Source organism: Merops nubicus, unplaced genomic scaffold (genome assembly GCF_000691845.1).
Source record: "Merops nubicus isolate BGI_N331 unplaced genomic scaffold, ASM69184v1 scaffold12384, whole genome shotgun sequence".
Lineage (NCBI taxonomy): Eukaryota > Metazoa > Chordata > Aves > Coraciiformes > Meropidae > Merops > Merops nubicus.
In genome coordinates this window covers 55,681-77,196 of record NW_008606268.1, presented here as the reverse complement: position 1 = coordinate 77,196, position 21,516 = coordinate 55,681, and the positions used below count along the sequence as shown (strand labels likewise).

The 21,516-nt window shown below is 37.6% G+C and overlaps 1 protein-coding gene across 1 annotated transcript in view; it reads right to left on the bottom strand.

Moving 5' to 3' along the window:
- DPYD (dihydropyrimidine dehydrogenase) overlaps window positions 1-21,516 on the bottom strand; it is a gene marked incomplete at its 3' end in the record, with an annotated part of 141,579 nt that overhangs the window by 68,361 nt on the left and 51,702 nt on the right. The window contains exon 7 of the mRNA XM_008939591.1: window positions 20,453-20,617. Coding sequence (XP_008937839.1) covers window positions 20,453-20,617 — 165 coding nt within the window. The remainder of the gene's footprint in view (window positions 1-20,452; window positions 20,618-21,516) is intronic.

The following is a 21,516-nucleotide window of genomic DNA, read 5'->3' as shown; positions in this document are numbered from 1 at the left end:
CTTAGGGGCACTAACTGTGATGTTTGAGGTTTGAATCTACTCCTGAAATCACACATGGGAATTTTTAAGCAAAACATAGAATATTATCTCCTAATACCTAGAAAGAAAATAGCAAGAAAGCAGTAAGAATAACAAGTGATAAAAATCAGAGGTTTTATTGGAAAGTAATAAACAGAAATTGTATCACATTTCAGCTCTACCCCTGCAACTTTTATAGCCCTAAACAGTCAGTATCTCATGAAAGTCCAGCTCACGGTCCAGCCCAGGAGCATCCCTGAGGAGCATATCCTTCTTCCTGACTCCTGAAATTTTCAGTGGCACCTGACAGGATTTAATTACAGTTGTTTGTACCTCAAGTGCGAGGCCACACCACTCTTGCCCGGCTTACAAAAGCAGACTCCTGACAGATCTTATAATAAAGCTGCTGCAAAAGTGTTGTAAGTGGTAAATGAAGGTTGACTAAATTGCAGCTTTGTCATAGCTTGAGTGAGGGCTGTGCATGATTGAAGCACAGTGGGATCCCTGCCCCACTCCTTACTCCCAATCAGCAGCATAGCTAGCCTATGCTGTTCCCTCTTCTTCATCCAAACTGCTATTTTGCCTGTTGTGGAGATGTCCTGCCTGCTCCACCCTGGGTCAAGGACCGTGGTGGCCCTGCAGACACTGCTCCCTCCCTGACAATCACTGTGACAGATGTCACCAGAGGTCTTTACACACTCATGTACAAGGTGATAGACATTTCTCCAAAGGCCTGTAAAGGGACAATTGCATGGGTTGAACATCAGACAGTGTTCTGTGCACAGGATTTTCTTGATCATTCATGGAAGAAGGTGATCTACAATAACACTTTTTCTTATTGGAGGGAGGGGAGGTGGAAAAGGGAGGCTATATAATGTACCATTTAGGAGATGATTATAAAATACTGTACCTATAGCACCTATTAAAAAGCTACATTTCACACAATTCTGTAACTATATGCATTAGTAGTTGCTCTACTTAAAAGGACACTGACAAGGTACTTCTCATAATCTTCAAAATATTTTTTCTCCCTGTTTATAATAATGCCTTGGAAGCTTAAACTAGAATCTATTTCCCTTGCAAATGTGGTTTCTTTTTCTCTTCCATTATCTCTATGTGGATGTCTCGTCAAATGCAACAGCAATAGAAGAAACAAAAAGGATGAGGTTTGACACTGTACATGTTTGCAAGTGATCTTTCTTCCCTAATATGCAGAATACACTGCAAGAGATGGCAAAACAGGAGAAATAAAATAACTGTGCCTATTTTGGGTCATACAATTCTGAGAAGCCAGCTACCAGTAAAACTCTAGGTAGACAATTACCATTTGTCCTGTACTGATCTGCAGAGAATAAGGAAGTTTCAGTACACTCAAAGAGTCTGAAAAAAATCTCAGGTGGTTAGGTTTAAATGTGAACACTGTCATTTCTTGCAAATTTAAGAAAACTTCCCGAGAGACAATGGAATCACAGTCCTCTGCCCTCCTGCCTGTAATAACCGTATTTATTTGGGCCATCTAACGCAGGCCATAGCCCATATCTGCTCTTCACCTATTCTCCCAGGTCTGTGTGTAATCTCTCTGCACTTCAGAAATTTAGCTGCCATTATAATTTCTGCTCTCTCTTCTTTGCCTGTCCCTTCTCATGGCTGCACCAAGGCTTGAGGACAGTTCTGCACTGTGTCCATAGATGCTCCATTTAGACACTGCTGCTGGTCTCAGCCTGCACCTGCTTCTGCTTTCTCAAGCACTTCCAAAAATCCCAAGTATTTTATTTCTGATATGCGCAGCTTTTGCAGAAATATAAAGAGATCCTCAACATCATCTTTTAAAAGATGCAAAATGAAGGGGAGCTTTCAAGAAGGCTGAAGAACTAGTTTTGTAACAGCTACCTGTTTGCAAAGCAGAGATACAGAACACAATAATTGCTGCAGGTAGAGGGAGTTTTTGAGAGATTGAAGACTACATTAAGAACCAGACTTCAAATACCTATAAAATTATTCTTGATCAATGTAAACTTCAAAAGGCATTTGTGTTTGGGTCAGACAGAAAGACCTCAGTCTTCCTTTCAGGACATGTTTCTTCTTCCTGAACAACACAGTATAGCTTGGCCACACAAACTGCTTGGTCTGAACCAACTCAAAAAAAAGACATAGTCTTTCTAAAACAATGGCAAAAGTAACATATTTAGTTCATCACTCACCAGTGAAAAGACACCTACATCTACACAAGCACATTAGGACATGAGAACTTGACAGTTGAATCATTATTTCACAACATTAAAATCCTCTCTGTCTGAATGAGGTGTACATGCACTCAGCTCTGACCCATGCCATCTCTCACCCACACACCGTAAGAAGCTGACACACTTGGAGAATTTCTTGAAGGTCCTGAACATGTGCAGCTACAAGAGCACGTGTTCCACCAGGCGTTTGCTGGAAAGCTAATAATGCTTTGCTGAGGACACCTCAGCTATTTTGATGACACAATAAACAAACTTGTATATATCTAACTGAAAAACACATGTTGCACATGGACTTGTCAATAGGTCTTAGATGTGGTCTCAACAGCAAAGAGTGAGAAGCAAGGAAATAACAGCACCACAGGACTTTTTGGGTTGATACAGATTTTTCAACTTATCAAGACTTGCACCACTAGCCTGCCTCTCACACAATGGCAGGTTCAGGGAAAGTCACAGCTAAGCCAGCAGAAAGTTTCTTGGAGGATTACTATCACACTGGTAGCAGTCCTCTGCTTTTCCAGATGGCCACTTGCTGATGAAATGATCATCCTCAGAATCATCCAGCCAGAATTACCAGCGTACAGAACATTCTAAACACTCACCTCACAAGATAAGAGCATGACTGCAGCAAGAATTCTGAATTGCACAAACACGCTTAAACCTGCAGTATTGAAGAAAAAGAGCAGCAAGAAGATTTACCATTGTAAAAATAACCCTCTAGAAACCTGCCTGATTTTGATGCCTTGTAGACCCTACCAGGTTTCTCTTTTTCCGTACTTTCTTGTTGTGATTTTTGATTTGTTGCAAAACTGAAATAAAAATAAGCTTATTAAAAACTACCTAGAACATCAAATCACATGCAATATGAAAGTTAACAATTGTAAACCCTGTCATGTCTCTGAGAAGCAGAGGAATTATCTTGTTATCAATTTAATAATGGAACATTGAAGTAAATGGTGCCATCCACTGACACAAGTAACACAGTCTCTCCTGGGAAATTCATGTCGGTAGGAACTGTCAATCTAGATGGATATGGACATATTAAACATTGTACCTTCAGTCCATAAATCTATTCTTTCTATGCTGCCTTAATAAAAAGATTCTGCATGATGATAAAGACAAGCAAAGCAGAATATCCTGACCTATAACTCTGCTTCTCTTCTCTCTTCCTTTTCTAGGGAGTGGAGAGTAAATAATTTAACAATCTCTAGCCATCCATTGCTTCCCTCTGTAACTTGCACTTAAAATACATTTAAGACATGGAAATTTAAAATAAGACAAGTAGGAGATATTGTGTTTATTATTTAGCTGTCTCTCTGTAGCAAACCTTCTGAATACAGCCCTATCTTTACTTTGCTACTTTATGTTGAGATCTTCAGTTTGATCTTCAGAGAGAAGTGGAAGTGAGATACAACAGCTCCACACTAAACCAGGCCAAACATTATCAGCACACAAATAAGTCTACAGAAGCTGATGATAGGAGTTTGAAAATATTACCTTCACCCTAACACATACACAAAATCAGCATAAGCATAAAACAACAAAAATTCTCTTCTTAGCCTAAACGGAGATACTTATTTTCTAAGTCAGTTATTTTCATATGATGACTCTACTTCTGTCAGTGAGACTCCACCTATTTAATGAGGTTATTTGATGGATGTCAGCGAGTACACTGGGCCATAGCTTCAAATTAAGGCCTAGAGTTGTTAGGATCTAAAAGCCTCAGACAAATAAATACCAAGGGCTATGAACAAATTTATTTCTTTGTAAAACAACGAAATTCTGTGGCTTTGATGGGAGCACCAAGCTAAGAAGATTGCTCCTCAGGACTGGCTACAACTGTAGGAAAACAAGGGAACAGCTGGGTGTTGTAACTGCTCCTCTGCCACGTGAGGCTCAGCACTGTATCAGCCACTACCAGGGCAGAGTTAAGCCACCATGCCCTTGGCCCTGCTTGTACACATAAGTGTGTAGGCACAGGTCATACACATGTAAAGTATGGATAAACAAAGCCAACTTTCTATTAAAACATCTAATTAGATGAGTCCTACCAAAATGGAATACAACTGAAAGCAAAATGAATGGACAGGAAAAAAAAAAAAAAAAGACCTTCTGATCCACCCGCACCTCCCATGTTTCATGACACTCTTTTAATTAAGACATGGTAGCTCCTGAAGTGTGAAAAAGAGACTATGGAATACAAGTTCCCAAAACACATGTTTAATGAAAGAAAATACAGCACCTGTATGAAACATGTTGGGGAAACTCAAATATTTTACATTATTAGAAATATCATGTCCATTTTACAACAGACTGTTGAAAATTTCAGTGCTTCAAATCCTCCAAATTCCAATGAAAATTACCCATGTGGCTGAAGACTTCCCTGGAAATTTGGTAGAATCTTTGGGATTTTAGTTTGCATAGGAAACTTAGCCCAGTTCAACCTGCAGTGTCTTTGGTAATGAGCAAATGGAAACTAGCCTCACTGAAAGGAAAAGTTAACAAAGGCTGCATATAAGAGATGAGTGGGGACAGATATTAATTTTCAGCAGTAGCCCTTGCAAACAATACATGCAAACCCTTGTGGACCTGCCATCCTCCTGCTGTATTTCTGTGCTTTTGACACTGACTTAATATAAAGAGAGAGCAGAGGAGGCCAATACAATATTGGAGAAGCTAAGAGAAAAAGGATATATCTAACTCTATGATATTTCAGACACATGCTATGACCTGTAGCAAAAGCTTTACACCAGGGTGCTGACACATTATTGATTCATAAGACCACATATGGAAAACGAAGCTGACAAAAGGCAACACAAATTTGTGGATTTTTTCCTCCACCTTTAGAAAGCTTTCTCTCATCAAATTATCTGACCATATATACACACAGTCCTTTTCAACACAGTTCCTTGAGCACCTTGCTAACTGTTACTGTTAATTCTCCCAATATCACAGGCAACTCTTCACAGGCTGCCCCTCGGAGAGACAAGGCTAACTGGAGACAAATATGTTCACGGGCTCATTCCCCCTATGGAGAGAATGAGCAGCCATCAACTGAAAGGAATCCTAACATCCCTTCCAGTCTCTGACTGCTTCTAGATACATGCAGATATATTTCTCCTATTACCTAGCAGCAAAGCTGCTTAACTTATTAGAAAACAAATTCAGTAGAAAATAAAAGGAGACAAAATGCATACTGAATAACTTTGTCAGAATTCCCTAACTCCTGTATTCAGCCAGCTAGCAATTCCCCAGGTCAAATCTGTCTTTTTGCATCCCTGAGAAGTCCATGCTATCTATTCCCTTGTTTCATCACCCCCAGGGCTTCTTTTAATTAACTTCCTTGGATTTGAAGGCTCAAGAAAACTAGAGGTATTGGTGCCAGTAGAGAAGAAAAATATAGCTCAGAGAGAAGGGAGAAAAACCCCTCTCTTTGATACTTTAGAGCCCTGTGATCTACTTCACCATGTGACGTTGCTGGTGACAAAGCAATGCTTGGGAGGAGTAAGTGATTTTGTCAGCCTGGTTGCACCCTCCACAACTCACCCACTCTCTCTCTGTGCACCATTATCCTTGTAGTGATATATTGAAAAGCACTGCTAACTTCCTTGATTTTGCACAAACAGCTCTTAGGTTAGGCTGTTCTGATAGATGAGGGTATGGTGATTAAGGAGGAGTCTTGGAACAGGCTACAAGGCTTGTCTTTTCTTTAGGAAATTATCTGAGGGCTTTAGACACTGGCTGCATGGGGGAGACCTGTCAAACCCTTCACTCTGTTCTCTCCTGTCTGGCCTATGTATCTGACTTCACAAAGAGGAGAGCTTCCTCACACTCCAAAACCTGCCTGATTAACGGGACAGGTTCACCTCATGAAAGGAGACCATCTGCAAACATTCACGGTGCTGAAAACTCAGGATCTTTTCAGTGCCTGCAGTGGTACCAGTGGGATCCACCCCCACTACAACTTCACTGAGGATAACTTACAAGAAGTTTTTCTGTATTATTTTCCTGTTGGAAAGCATGGATAAAAGGAGTAGAAAGCTACAATGAACATAATAACATAGTAACAACTGTTGTAGCTATTGTTCACTTTCTTCGTATACCTTCCTCCTCCAGACACTAGAATGACTCTTTTGAAGAACATTTCCATTTCTTTGAGCATCCTCCTCAAATCTGTGTAACTTCCTCTGAACAGTCTGACTTCACAACCAATTTCCTTTGAGGAGAAGGTTGGACTAGTTCACCTCACTTCTTGAGTTCCAGCCAACCTGAGTTTTCCTATGAGCTCTCTCTGCAAAAATACACATGATCAACAAATATTCTTGCATCATCCTCTTCATGATCATTTCATACCCTTGCAACAAGCAGAGAGTCACCTAACTTCAGCAGTTCTGACATTAAGCCTGTCAAGTCTTCCCAGGCACAGGAGCCTGCCCAGTCTGTATTTGTTAAAAATTTTTATCTCTATATTTTGCTTTCTGTTCTCTCATGGAATCTTCAAGCTATTTTCTTTTTAACTTTTTGAGATCTAACTCATTGCTGTCTCCACTGTATTCTCCTGTGATCTTGCAAGCCCCGTGTGCGGGGTTTTTTTCTTCCTTGTTACCTATCTTCAAATTTTGCTCTCCCTCTTCATCACATACTAAAGCAAACATAGTCTTCAGTTCTACTTATTCTGCCCCCATCCAAGCTCATGCAGCTGTACTTTTTGATAAAACTCAGTTGTTATTGAGCAACAGATCAGACCCATAGCCCAGCAGCAAGGCCATCTCCACGACTACATGTCATCCAGTTCCCTCACACGCAACAGAGAAACCCTGAACTGCAACAAAGCCAAATAGCAGAGGCACTCTCATACATTCATTGATTCCCACTAAGCTTTCAACCTCTCTGAATGAACAAGAACACTCCTGACCTGGTGGAAGACCACTGTACTTTGTTAGGCCCATGTTAATGGGAGCCCTGAGCTCCTTTAATGATAAACCTGTATCAACAGTAGCATTTTTTATACAAAATTAATTCTTGTTGCACTGTTCAAATAATTATCAATAAATTAGCACTTAATAGCTTCTTGCTAGTAACATAATTCAGGAATTTTTAAAAGAGAAAAGAAGAGCAGACAAGAAGGTGAAGCAAGTAAGGAATATGTTTTGTGGATTCCACAAAACCATTTTAAAAAAATAAATATTTTCATTTGGAAAAAATGTTCCATATACAGCTATTTCTACAGTGAAATTACATTAAAATCATTCCTTAACAAAGAAGGAAACTCTTCTTTCTGTCAAGCACAAAACTTTTCAAGAAGTAAACTTGAATATCCAATATTTTCTGTTGAACTTGATCTCTTCATATAGCCTTCCTATTATCGCCTGGTATCTCCCAGCTGGGCCAAAAATTCAGCAATATGCACTGAATATCACGATGGCAGGTCTTCAGTTCTCCCATCTGAGATGTGATCAAGATCTCATGAGTGGGTAGCTTTACTTTTTTTTATATGCAGACATTATAATTAACTTAAGTAGCTAGCTGTTATGTCTGATGACCCAAATAGTTTTTTGGCTACACTCCAGCAGCAAAGAAGATACAAAATTAAGGGCTGGAAGTTAGTTGGCAGCTACGCTCTGACTAATCTTTCCTCTTCAACTGCCAGTTCCATCCACCTCTTCATCGTTTAGGGAAGCTTAACTGAAGATGCTGAGAAACTGAAAGAGGCCTTATTTTCACTAAATATATGGATGCTTAATAAAATTGTTATCTAACTTTCTCAGCATACTGCTATGTGATTGGACATTTCAAAAATTAAAATGCATTGAGCAGTCTATGGTATTATAGTCTCATTCAAATGAAAGCACTTTAAGACCAATTGTCATCTAATGTTAGAGAGAATCTATCTATGACCTAGCAGTAAGTATGTGTGCTCCCCAGAAGATAAACTAAAAATAAGTCAGGTGAAATGTGGATGCCTCTGGCTGAATCTAAGGCAGAAGTCTGTCTGTGAACCAGAGGGATGTCAACAGTACAACATTAGCAGAATGCAAATGTGTCTTACATCCATTTCTAGTGTCCAGCCTTAACTTGAGATGCACATACTGCTCACAGGTAAGAATTCGGGGTATCTATAAAATTGACATCAATTCTAGGTCTTCTCACGAGAGCTGTAGTTAAATGAAATGCTCTGCAAGTTTATTCAGATTTTAGTATGGGGGAATATCTTTCATAAATGGCTATGTGGCCAAGAATGGTGTGGCTAATTAAAGTCTCTCAGATTCTTACACTGCAAAAAAGATTTTTAGAATCTACCTGAATTTTTTTTTTTCAAAACTTTAGACATTAACTAGCTGTTATGTATAGATAGAAACAATCAATATAACTACAATTTTATAAGAAAAATGTTAAGCAAAGAGAATTAAAAGAAAATGAAACTTGAAATAGATTAGGAACCCTGAGCTTAAAAAATATGAGGAAAGATGTAAAAATAAACCAGAAAAAGAACCCAAAAGAACACATTCATCCTGTGAGCTGTGAGATTGAGAGGTATAGTGGCAGGAAATAGGATAGAAGAGTTGTTTTCTGAGAGTTTATATTTAGCTTACGTGGCTCATAGCAAAGGATGGATTTAGGTCTCCTTGAAAGAAGCCTTTAAAATATCTATCTGTGTTTAAGCATTCAGAAAATAAGTACTTTCTGTCACATTTTTCTTTCAACAATTAAAAGAATATACCATCTCCACCAGATGCACAACCAAGTTACTGATTTATGAGTTACCAGCAATTGGCAAATCTGCAGCAATCGACTACTTCAGTGACCTTTCGAACTGCACAAAATACAAGGTTAAATCCAGCTTGCTACTTCCAAAATTAAAGAAATTAATGATAACTTGATCTAGCCTTCATCTGCTGCAAGTTACATTCACACAGGCAGGTACCATACTGACACACAGTAATTTGCTATCCCATGGTAATATTTTGGCATGTTTATGTTCACATCACAGTATCAGACTAATACTATATGAAGAGAAAAAGCATTTTGCTTTTTGGTTCCTGCTGGCCACCTGATTTTGCACATTTAGCAGTGGCTATTTAACCTTAAGAGCAAGTATATTTCATTATTTTCAACCAGAACATAAAAAAGGAACTAAAATACAACAGCAGGATGAACTGAGATCAAGAATATGGAAATGTGACAGATAAGAGAAGTCTGGTGAAGAAGACTATGTAAAAATTTATAATCATGATTCGTAATTCAGTGTCCATAAAGTGTTCAGAAGCTCAGAAGCTATCACTAGTGTTGAGGGTTTAGATTAGGATCAGTTCAGAACCCACCAAGAATTCTGCTAATATATATGTCCGTCACAGTGGATAAGGAAAAAAAAAAAAAAAACAAACAAGCAACCATCATCTTTGAAACCCTTGATTCCCACATTTTGCTCTGAATTTCAGATCTTTCCACCGTCCCCCTCCCCAGAAAGCACAGGAGACTGGGATATAGTCCAGCTGCTGTCAGTCAGATGGAAGAGCTGGCTCCAATTGTGATAGATTCAGGCATGTGCCTCTGCTTTTCTTCTCTAAGCTAGAACATGTCTGCATAGAGCCAGCTCTCCTACTATTGACACAGATCACATCACCAAAGTAAACTCTGTACTGGCTCCTGAGCAAAAATAAAAAAATTGATGGTGTAACTGCATCTACACTAGGATTCTGCCAGCACAGCAGTTACATGCAATTTTATTTTTAGTATTTCTAGCCTACATAGGTATGTGAGCAAGACTTTTAAATATAGACTTAGCCTTCATATTTTTCTTCATTAGAACTCTAGCAGAACACCTAAAATGTAAACCACATCACCGAAATTAAGTGCAGAATATGGGCTAAAGGAACAGCATATACTTACTACTTTTATCAGGTATAAATTTGCTTTCTTATTAATACTGTAATGTGCATTACATAAAAGAGAAGAAGCAGAATTATCTAAATCACATGCACTCAGTGTCTCATAAAAGACTAAAATCATATTACAGCCAGTATAAATTAATGTCAAAGGTACTGTGCATTTTAAAAGATCAAATTTTGTAATTTACCCAATTACCTATGACAAACATGAAATAGAAACTGAGAAGTATTTGGGGGATAAATGTTTGGCACAGGTAATAAGGCTCACAGAATTTTGTCACTCTTGCAAACTCTAGATTTTAATTTTGATGGATCATTGCCTGTAAATAATTCTAAAATTTTGCCATTTGGGGGTTTATTTTTTAACACAGCCACAAGGTCATTTTCTCCCCATTCAATGGCAACTTCTACATCCTAATATTAAAACAATAACTACCCAGAAAAGGGCATTTCCCAGGGAGTAATGACTGGCTGGGAGGAGTTGATGGCCCGAGGCACTGCTGAGGGCCATTAACCCTGGCCAGTTATTAATCGCCAGAAAATGCCCTGCACCAAGGTTGTTATTGCTATTTTAAGCACAGATTGAGGGGGGGTGTGAAATGGACATCTTAGTGTACAAATTTTTTTTTTAACACATGATGCCATTTCCTTTGTTGCAGTTTAGGAAGGACATTTCTAGAAAGAATGAATGCTCTGCCTGATATCCAGATGGATTTCACAGATCATTTCACAGCACTCTATTGTGCTCACAGTAACTTACCAAACTGAGAAAACAGTTGGGGATTTTAAGAGCTTTTCTTTTCTCTCTAAATAATAGTTTGCGTAGAAAAATAAAAGGACATTCAAACCTTAATAAGATGAATAAAAATATGCAACTCTTCATGTCACTGTCAGCGGAATTACATTATAGAAATATCTTTTTAATCACATGGTCTTCATGTTCAGTGCATTTCCTTTGTCAATACTTCTGCTTAATGACCATTCACACATCTCTTCAAAAAAGGAATTTTTACCAGCAACAGTCAAAGCACATCCTGAACCAGCTTCAGCTGATGCTAGCCATTAAGGAGTTTGTGCCAATAATCAAGCAGATTGGGTCATTTTCTAGGAGATGTTTGGTGAAGTATTTCAGAAACAGCTTTAATTTTCTCCTAGTTTTTACCCTAAGGCTAAAGTTTTAAAGATGTTCTCTTAGTCCTCACAAAACTGTGAAAATTGTTCTTTTCTTGCAGGTATCAATAACTCATTCTCCAGATCAAAAGGATATTCTTAGCATACATATAAATAGTCCTCTGTCTTTCTGAACAACTCACTTATTTGTCAAAGCTTAGCTGTGAAAGTAAAACAAAATAAGTCATGGCTTTATAATGTACACAGGAAAAAAGGACAGTTCTGCACTAAACTAGCTTGATGGGTTTCTCAACAAAACTAGTTTCCAAGTGTAAAACATATAAGATCTTCTCAAGGTCCTAAGTTGTCAACACAAACACGTACATTTGAATCACAGATTGATTCTAAAAATTTCACTGAATTTACCAAGTGGCTCTATTTTCAGTTACAAATTGCAGTTTCCAGCAAAAGATATAGAATTGCAGAACAGTTTGAGTTGAAAGGGACCTTAAAGATCCTGTAGTTCCAACCCCTGGCCATGGGCAGGGACATCTCCCACTACACCACGTTGCTCAAAGCCTCCTCCAATCTAGTCCTGAACACAGCCAGTGTTGGGGCGTTTACAACCTCCCTGGGCAACCCGTTCCAGTGACTCACCACCCTCACAGTGAAAAATGTCTTCCTAATTACTAATCTAAATCTACTGTCTTCTAGTTTAAGCCATTAGACTTCGCCCTATCACTACAAGCCTTTGTAAAAAGTCCCTCCACCACAGCTTTCTTGTAGGCCCCCTATATATGTGCTTTCTCAAATCAGAATTCCTTCCAACTGATGGCCAGAGCATGTGTTCCCACCTCTGCCAGATTAATAACTATATTGTTAAAAAAGAAATAAGAACAAACTCACCAAAATTACAAAAAAAACCCACCAAAATTAATATTGTAGAGGATGGGACCAATGACTGTGACACATACTGCATGATCATTTGAACATGCATGAACAGATATTGTCTTTGGGTAAACTTTTAGCAGGCTTTCTTATGTTTCTATATAGAAGATCACCTGTGGTGACCCTCTGGAAATGCAGCCTTTAAAATCTTAGTAAATTGAAGATAGCACTTGAATTACAGAACCCTTACCGCATAAATTCAAACTAGTACAAAATTATCTTCATCTCAACTTGAGTTCAAGTAAGGTAGTACATGCTAATTAGGTTGTTAAAATGTAATACAGGCACAAAGGTCCAAAGGCTGAGACAGGACTAGAAGGCCAGAGAGGGTTTCTGATCCTGGGTACAAACCTAACAGCTCTTTTGTGCATTGACAATATAAACCTATAGGAATGGGTTACATACCACTGCACCCCTTCTCCAATAGGCACCAGCAGCAGCTCCCTACGGCAAGCTTACAGTAATATTTCCCTAGAAGACTCTCCCAGTGTTTAAGGAATATGTGGCACAGGAGTTCCCTGAGCCAGAGGCGACGAAATTGTTCTCCAAACAATTTTTACAGCTGGTTCTTTCTCAAACCTTACGTACCCATGACCCTTTGAGACTGAGTTCCACAGGCACAGCAGCACATCTCCTGCTGGTCATTTCCACCTATCACCCTTTTGGTTCCAATCCAGCTGCACCCTTACTGAGACAGAAAAATCTAAAACTTGCAGTGTATTCAAATGTTTAAAAAAAAAAAAGAAAAAAAAAAAGTGCTAGCATAGTAATAGTTTTAGTTTGTTCTCTCTTCCTTTCCCAGAAATTCTGTTTGATATGCTTTATTTCAATGCTATTCAGCATTAAGATGAGATTTTCACAGTGCTCTCTACAGTAACCCTACTACAGTTAGCTTAGAATTAATCACTGTACATATAAATTTAGTACTGTTTTATCCCATGTTTATACTACATTTATCTTCATTTAATTTTATCTGGCAGTTCATTGGCCAGTCACTCAGTAATGTAAGATCCTTCATAACCCCTTATAGTCAGCTCTCATCTTTATCTCCCTACAATACTTACCATTACCAGCAAAGTTCACATACTTATAATTTTCTCTCTTTTCCAGATTGTTAATAAACATTTTAAATAGCACAGAATGCAGCACAGATCCCTAGGGAATTTTACTGGAGCTCTTTATTCTCTTTATTCCTTAATATTTTTTCCTATCTTTAGTTATTTATTCATGGGGGTTTCTTCCTTCTAATCTTATGGCAACTTAATTTCTTTCAAATCCTTCTGTGAGGGACCCTATCAAACACTTTCAGAAACCAAGGCTCATTTTATCAGCGGAGTCTCTCTTGATGTCCTTAAGAAACTTTAAGGCATAGCACACTACAAAAGGGATTTCTTTACTCTGTTTTTTTTTCTTTCTTTCTTTTTACTAATTCTATTTTTCTGAAAAGCTTCTACAAATTTTCACACGATAGAAGACTTAAGGTCTGTAGTTCCCTTAATCTCTTCCAGAAAAAGACGTGTTACAATGACCATGTGCCAGTTCTCTGCTACTTTTCAAGCCTCAAGCAGATCTGCTATAGCCAACACTACTATAAAAAATGCTGACGATAAAGTGAATTTTCCTGTATTTTCCCAGTACTTTTATTAACACCTAAGCCTCAAGATGTGAAAATTTAAAGCACCATATTTTGTAGCTCAGTCCCAGTTCTATTAATTTTTAGGTCCTATGAGGCTTGAGTATTTTTTGTGTCTGGTGGAAAAGCCTTTCCCAGAAAAATTCCTTCCCTATAAGAAAATATGATCTCAAAGACCCGATGCATCAACATTTCTGGTAGTAGCCTCTGTTTTTGTTCTTGTAGTTCTGCAAATGGAGACTGCCATGCCTACAGTACAGAAATGGATGGGAACTTCTATTGTAAACCCACTGTGTAAATCAGAGTCCTTGTTGAACTCCTCCTTTGATTGCACAAAGGAAAATGCATCCTGCTAGCTCACAAAGAGCTGAATTAGCATCAGGAGCAATGAGGACACCCTCACAACTGGGGACAGTGGAAGCTCCCTTGCAATAGGTGGAAGTATGTTGCTAATATCTCTCCTCCTTCATGTCAGGTCTCTACTCTCTCTTTTCTAGGAAGAAATTTCTGTACTGTTTCTTACCCTCCCTTTTCCGTGTGGTGAGGAATGAAGGTGGTCATATGGTCCATGCTCCAAAGCTGCTTCTCTTCCACCCACCACAGCAGTCACTGGAAATTGAGGAGTCTTGGACAATCTTGTACTCCACACTAGTTAGGGCCAAGCGTTTTTGTTCCTCGCCAATGTACGAGTGTCTTATTCCAACCTCATCCTCCTCCTTCAGCTAGGATTTCCTCTGATGTTAAGGGACTAGGCCCACTGCCAGATTTCTGTAGTGAAAGGGATCTTTTCCATATGGAGAATTTAACAACTGCTGTGTGGGCTTTTTCACCTCCTACCAAGCACCCATGATGGCTGGCTTTGGGAAGCTTAAGCTGCAGCAATAACAACTTCTGGAGTTTTTTCCATGTGATTTGTGGATCTGAAATTCAGATAACAGAACCCAGTTAGCTGTCTGGCACTGCTGGGCACTTCTATGATATGGTGTGTGCAAGCTCCTAGGCAGCCCAGTCACTTATGAACGTGACTCCTGCAAAGATGAAGGTTTTGCCTTTCACCTTGCCTAATTATCTGCATTACAAATGCTGTTCCAAATTCCCACGTGTTTAAAATTAGAAAGAGACTATTACCTTTTAGAACATTAATGAAATCAGTGACTTGTATCTTGAAATGTAAACACATGTACTCTATGCAATATCCCACAGACCTCTGAACATCCATCAGAAGTAAAAGGTATAATAATGCCTGCCAAAACATACAAATTATTCCTAATACATCCAGTGAGAAAGCCAACTTTGACCTTCTCCTCATAGTAAATCTGTGAAGTCTATGATTCTTCTATACCTTAAAAAAATTTTCCACCTAATGTCAATTTTAAGTCTGAAAGGAGTTCTATAGCAAATATCTTCTCAGCAACCAGATTGCAAAGTCTACTGTTAGACTCTGTAACTTCACAGAGTAGAATTGAAACAAATCTGGATTTGTCACCTAATTTTTTTTTTAAAAAAAAAGAACAAAAAAACCCCCAAACACACAAAAAAAACCCCTGAATAACAAACACAAACAAAACTGACTGCCCTATTTCATACCTCTGAAGAAAACAACTGCATAATATTAAAAAAAATAATTACACCATTCCAGGAGACTTAAAAACATTAAAAAAAAAAAAAATCAAAATCTGTGATCCAGGAATCTGTTTTCACATGCTCTCTAGCATGGCTACTCCTGACAGGTGTTCCTGGGACACTCTGAACAAAATGTTGAACAAAAATATATCTTTAACAGCTTCATCCTTGAAAAATCTGCTCTCTGCTGAGTCACTGTCAGAGAGACTGTCAGCAACATTCTGCAAGAAGCAGAACAAACACTAAGACAAGAGATTTCAGCTTGGTTTCGGGGTCCCAAAGTATTTAATGTTTCTAGCAGAAGAGGTTTCTCAGTTCAACACTTCATGCCTTTGATATCTGAATCACAGAATCAGTGTCACAGATGACAATCTGATATCCTATGCATGTTCCTTAGAGTCATACAGGAACCCAATCTCATTTGTGTTCAGTCATGAGGCCAAAAAGTTTCTTTTAAGACTTCAGTATACTAATATAGCAATTTTGGAAAATATTCTATTTAGCATCTTCGTCCAAAATCCCAGTTCTTCCTTGCAATAGAATTTCTCAGACATTTCTCAGATGGACTTCTGATAGCCCTGTAGGGAATTACATGTCCCGTTTTATTTTGTATTTTATTTCATTAAGTGCCCTTTCAAAAACCTTTATCTCTACTGCTGTGACCTCCTGCACATGCTCAGACCCTCCAGAAAATTTGCATATTGAAGTTTTTCATTAATTTACTTACTTCTTTATTATTTACAAGTTACTAGTTACAGACTTGAGAAGGTGGAGAAAGACTACCTGGCAACTGTGTCCATCACCTTTTTACTTAACTGTCAGTTCAGAGTTTTCTGTTGAGAATTGTTTTACCAGTTTCAAACCTTGCTCTTCTCAAGCTTGTTCTCCCCAGTACGGATGCTAAAGGTTTCAGGGTGAAACCTTAAAATATTTTACCAGCTTCTAGGCAGTGTAAATACGCAGACATGTTTATGAGACTGGAAGAACAGACCTCTGTGTAAGTAGGTGACATATCATCAGTTCAAGTGAGAAGGCTCAGCTATGGCAAGCAAGATTTTGGTGAGGGACAGCAACAGTTTGCATGCTTTTTCTGATGAACCAGGTGCTACCACCAATACTTCCCATTCTCTCACAATCACAAAAATTATTCTTACAATTTTGCCAGCTTCACTGTGCACAGAGTTCTTTGTTTTATTGGCAAAGACACACTGCCACTATCTGTATTCACAGATCCCAGCACAGATAATGGCCATGTTGTACCTAAAGTCAAATATCTGAATATAAAATTTCAGCAGTAAGTTCTCTGGTAAGATTTCATCATTTTCCTTTCAACTTTCTCAACCACTTTCTACTGATTAAAATTTGTAGACTTTTCCTAAACTAATTCTTTTTTTTCTTCACAGTTTTCATTCCTGATCATATCATTAGGTGCGTTCTACTTGGCTAAATTAATATTTCTTAAGTAAACTCATTTATTGAATATGCTATAAACCACCACTTTTTCAGCCATATTTGGGTTGGGAAGTACACCAACACACTATATAATCAAGTATCTCCTTAGTAAACAAAGTATTAAAGTCAGATAGATTGTAGGATTAGTGTTACTTCTGTTGGCCCATTATCTAAAGCACTACAAATATTGCATGTAGAAAATATAGTCTGGTCTTTTTAACATGAACTGACAGTTCCATCTGTGGCGGGGTGACCCTGATCAGCAACAGAGTCCCTCCACCAGCCACTCATTCGCTCCTCATCTCCAAATCTCCTCTTTGCCATTTCAAACAAGTCTAAGCACAGGAACAGTTTTTATTTGCCTTGGCCCAAAATGTCCCTCTATAGCAGGGAGTAAAGAAAATAGACTGCCATAACATCATTATGGTTCCAGTAGTCATGCCTCTCGAACAAGTAGTAATTTAATTTCAATCTGAAAATTCTGATTATTGATATTTTTCTTCTACTTATTTTCTTGAATCTTAATAGATTAATATAGCAATTTATGAATAATCTTTTTTTGGGAGAGTGGGTATGCAAAATTTGCCAATAAGATGTCATCTATGTACTAATCCGGAATTTTAATATTATGGTTAAGACTATGAAATTAATAAAATAATTGTTCCATCCTTTCGCAGTGTCAAGTTCTGTTTCTATTACTAAATAACAACAACAAAAAAAATCCATTATTTCCTGATAATAGTTGCACAGACTGAAAAATCCTGTCTTATCAGATGCTATATATGGTCATAAGACAGAAAAATACAAATACTTAATAGACTCATAAACAGACCCCTCAACCATGTAAGGAATATGTTTGGATATCAGAAACATAATATAAAAGGTCAATATAAATAAGTAAACTTACAATATCTGAGAGAGTAAAAAGATGACAAATACAAACAGATTCATTTTCATTTCCCTTTCACAGCTCTCTGATGGAAAAGTTGTTTTCTTGGTATACAGGAAAGCAGTGGACACAGCACTTTTATACCTACATCCTTTGAAAGTGTAACAATAAACAATGCTGAAAAATACCATATGTTTTAAATGGTCTCAGCCAAGTTGCTGAAGTAACACCTTGCTGAGATGACTGAAGTACCAGAAGGAAAACAATTCCATCTTTAACTGCAAAACATTTTAACAGAGAAGAACCTGATTTAAAAAAAAAAATTTTAAAAAAATTTAAAAACAATCTTAATTCCGTACTGTGCATACAAGAATTTCTTTTTGTGCATGTTTTCTGAAAAAACAGTAATAGTGATATTCAGTTAAAACCACCAGTCAGAGACAATTGCAAGCTACAAGCAAGAACCAGGAGTCAGAAGAGCCAAAAAATGAGACCACCCATGAGAGGGGTAGCACCACAAGGAAAATGCTTGTTCCTGATCTATAGGGGCAACGTGTCACAGCTATGTGACCAGTTATGTGTCCATTGAGCTCTGTCTGGTAGGCCTCTTTGGCACAACCCCTTGCAAAGTTTTATTTCAATTCTAGGATTTGTTGGGGGAATTTAGCTGCTCTTTTTACATTATGGTTCGTTTCTTACTAATAGCATGAGATAGGATGCTGTTGTGGGATTGCCTTCTAGTGAGCTAGCTGTTTTATGTCCTTTTCATCTGTAAGCTAAATCTTACATAAATTACTTGTATTACATAGCAAAAGTAATTGTGTATAAATTTTGATTGTTTTTTAATATTTACCAGAGCAAGTAAATTTTTTTATGGTAATAATATGTGTCCTCATCTCTGTTTGGCTTTCATCTGAGCAGAAAATGTCATTCTTTGCTTGTTAATTAAGTTCACCCAAACAGTTGTCAGAAACCTTTTTTGGTTTTAATACCCCCCTCCCCCCCCACCATCAAGTTTAAAAAGCCTTTCTAGAGGAGTGAACAGGAATCTGGGGTGGGGTAGTTCTGCCAGCTCTAATTATACAGAGCATTTCACAAAAAGCACTAAGAAATTTCTACTCAGTGAGGAAAAATCTGTTTTCAATTAGCAACAAATTTATGGTTAGAATTATGACAGTTCCGAGTTCATGGGCAGATTTTAAAAATCCCTGTGAGAGAAGTCAGGCTCTACTCCTGTGTGCTGCTACCCGTTGCCCACACAGGTATTACCAACCTCAAAGATGCCACAGCCAGTGTGCAGGAGCTGAATTCACATTCTCAAAGTAGTAACTCACATAGTACAGGACGATCAGAAGATGCTTACTCCAGGAACTATGAAAATGTGTCACTTTTCCATCCCACACAAGAAGCTAGATCTCAAAAAATTTCCTTTTGAAACTGTTATTAGTGCTTTTCTTCACAGAAGACAATGGTTTGGTCCCAAGCACAAAATGCTGTGATAGATTTTTGGTGAAGACTGCAGTGGGAAACCATTCCCATAGAAGAAGTGGCCAACAGTTTGCCTACATGCAATACCCAGGATTTTGACAAAGGATGTTAAAATCAAGATCAGAGGATTACAATATTGTCTCCTGGTTCACACCTGCACTATTATGAAGCCCAGTAACAGTAAAGAAAGTTATATAAGCCTCAGTAAAGAAACACACAGTCCATTCACTGTGAAGTACGATATTAAATATACAGCACATAACTTTTACTATCAATACAATGTGTTTAAACATTTATGTACTTGTCAATGCTTATATTTAAACTCCAAGAATAACAAAAAAAAAAAAAAACCAAACCCAAAAAAACAGCTGCTTGTCTTCATGCCACAATATATTCAGGAACAGTCATTTATTTTGTTCATAGCTGAACCATGCAGGTAATAACTTCAGTACAGAAGATACATAGGCTCTGAGATCCGCAGCTCTATCCATTTGAGACAATGATTGAGGTGAATTTTACTTTTCACCTTTTTGTTCTTATTCAGTGGAACAGTAGCTGAAAACCATTTATGCCAGCTAGCTGGTGTCACTGCTCCCAACTTTGATTATTACTTTCCAGACAGATATTCCTCATAGCCAAGAAAGCTCTAACAAAACTCTGTCCTTGTAGTGAAGTTAACTTTAAGTCAGTATTCTTTTTTTTTTTTTTCTCCCCCATGAATCAGCCAACTGCTTATAAAGACATTAGAAGTACCTTTCACATTTGGATTGAGGATGAAAAGAACCAAGGTTCCTTTTATAATCAGATTAAGCTCACAATGAAAATTATTCTTATACCTTACATCTTTAAACATGATCTTAAATAAAAAATTATTTATAGAAGACCTAACAGCAGAACTGGAATCAACTCTTTTGCTTGATATTATCTATTTGAATATAAACATCAGCCTAACTAAAAAATGACTGTTGTCTGTAACACTCATTTCACAGAATCTCCTGTCAAAGATTATTTGGATGGGCTCTTCTGGTTTTTAATAACATATTCATATGTCAGCAAAACAACTGGCATTTTATTTAATAAATATTAAATAGGTGAGTTTTCACAGCTCTGTAAACGAGACTGTAAATAAGTATGTTCATCTTTGTGACTGAGTGGTACTTACATGCTTTGGAAAGTCAGCCTTCAGCTCAGCAATACTTTTACACCAATATGCTGCTGTTTTCTCACTGATCAGTTCAATGTTTAGAAAAGAGCCTTGACCTGGGCCATACAGAGGACCTGAGGTAATTCCACGCACAATTCTTGGAGAAACATTGGTCACAATATCCTGCAAAACAGTGAAACCTTTCAGCTTGGTTTTGCAAGTGAAGCATACAAGTATCAATGATGTCTGTGACGTAACATAAACTTAAACGTATCATTTAAAAATGTACTGTTATTATGAGTAAAAACTACAACTGTAGACCTGTTCTCTAAATTAGCATATTCTCTAATTAGATTCCCCATATCGGAGGAGAAAAGTGTTTGCTGCGTGTGTGAAATGGTATGATAACTATCAAGAAAATGCCAGCATAGGGCACCTAAAAACTTCCATCAAAAACCATAATTTAAATAATGCTTTTGTGTTGAGTATAGGCCATACAAGACTTTGTGTAAAAAACATGTAGGCCTCAGTGATGTAACTGTATACATGTGAATTATCCTCCCTAAAGATGATCAAAGTCTGTGTCCTATGCTAGCAGGTGAAGTGCAAAGAAGTCCTGCCCACCGGTCTCTCCAAAATTAAGCCATGATCACAGGTCCAGTCACCAGAAAAAATATACCAGTGTACCAGACTTCACAAGTTAAATAATATGACTTAAAGAGACCAAAATAAAATAAAATAAATAGTGAAAATTAAGACCAACATTGTAAAGTACGACATTTCTGAAGGTCAACATGAGGTTAGCAAACTATTTTGAAACATAAACACACAAAATATTGACTTGTTTAGTAGTTTTAATTAAGCTGCAATGTCACTGTATCCATATTAACAAAGAACTATAAATTCTGACATTATTTAAAACTAAAGAGAAACATAGATAGCAAAATGTTCCTTTTGCCAATTTCCAGTTAAAAATAATTGTGAGTAAAGGTCATTTATTTACAAATGTATCAGAATTATTTAAGTACCCCTCCTCACCATCTTGTCATTTTTAGTGAGATAACATGAACCTCCATTAGTAT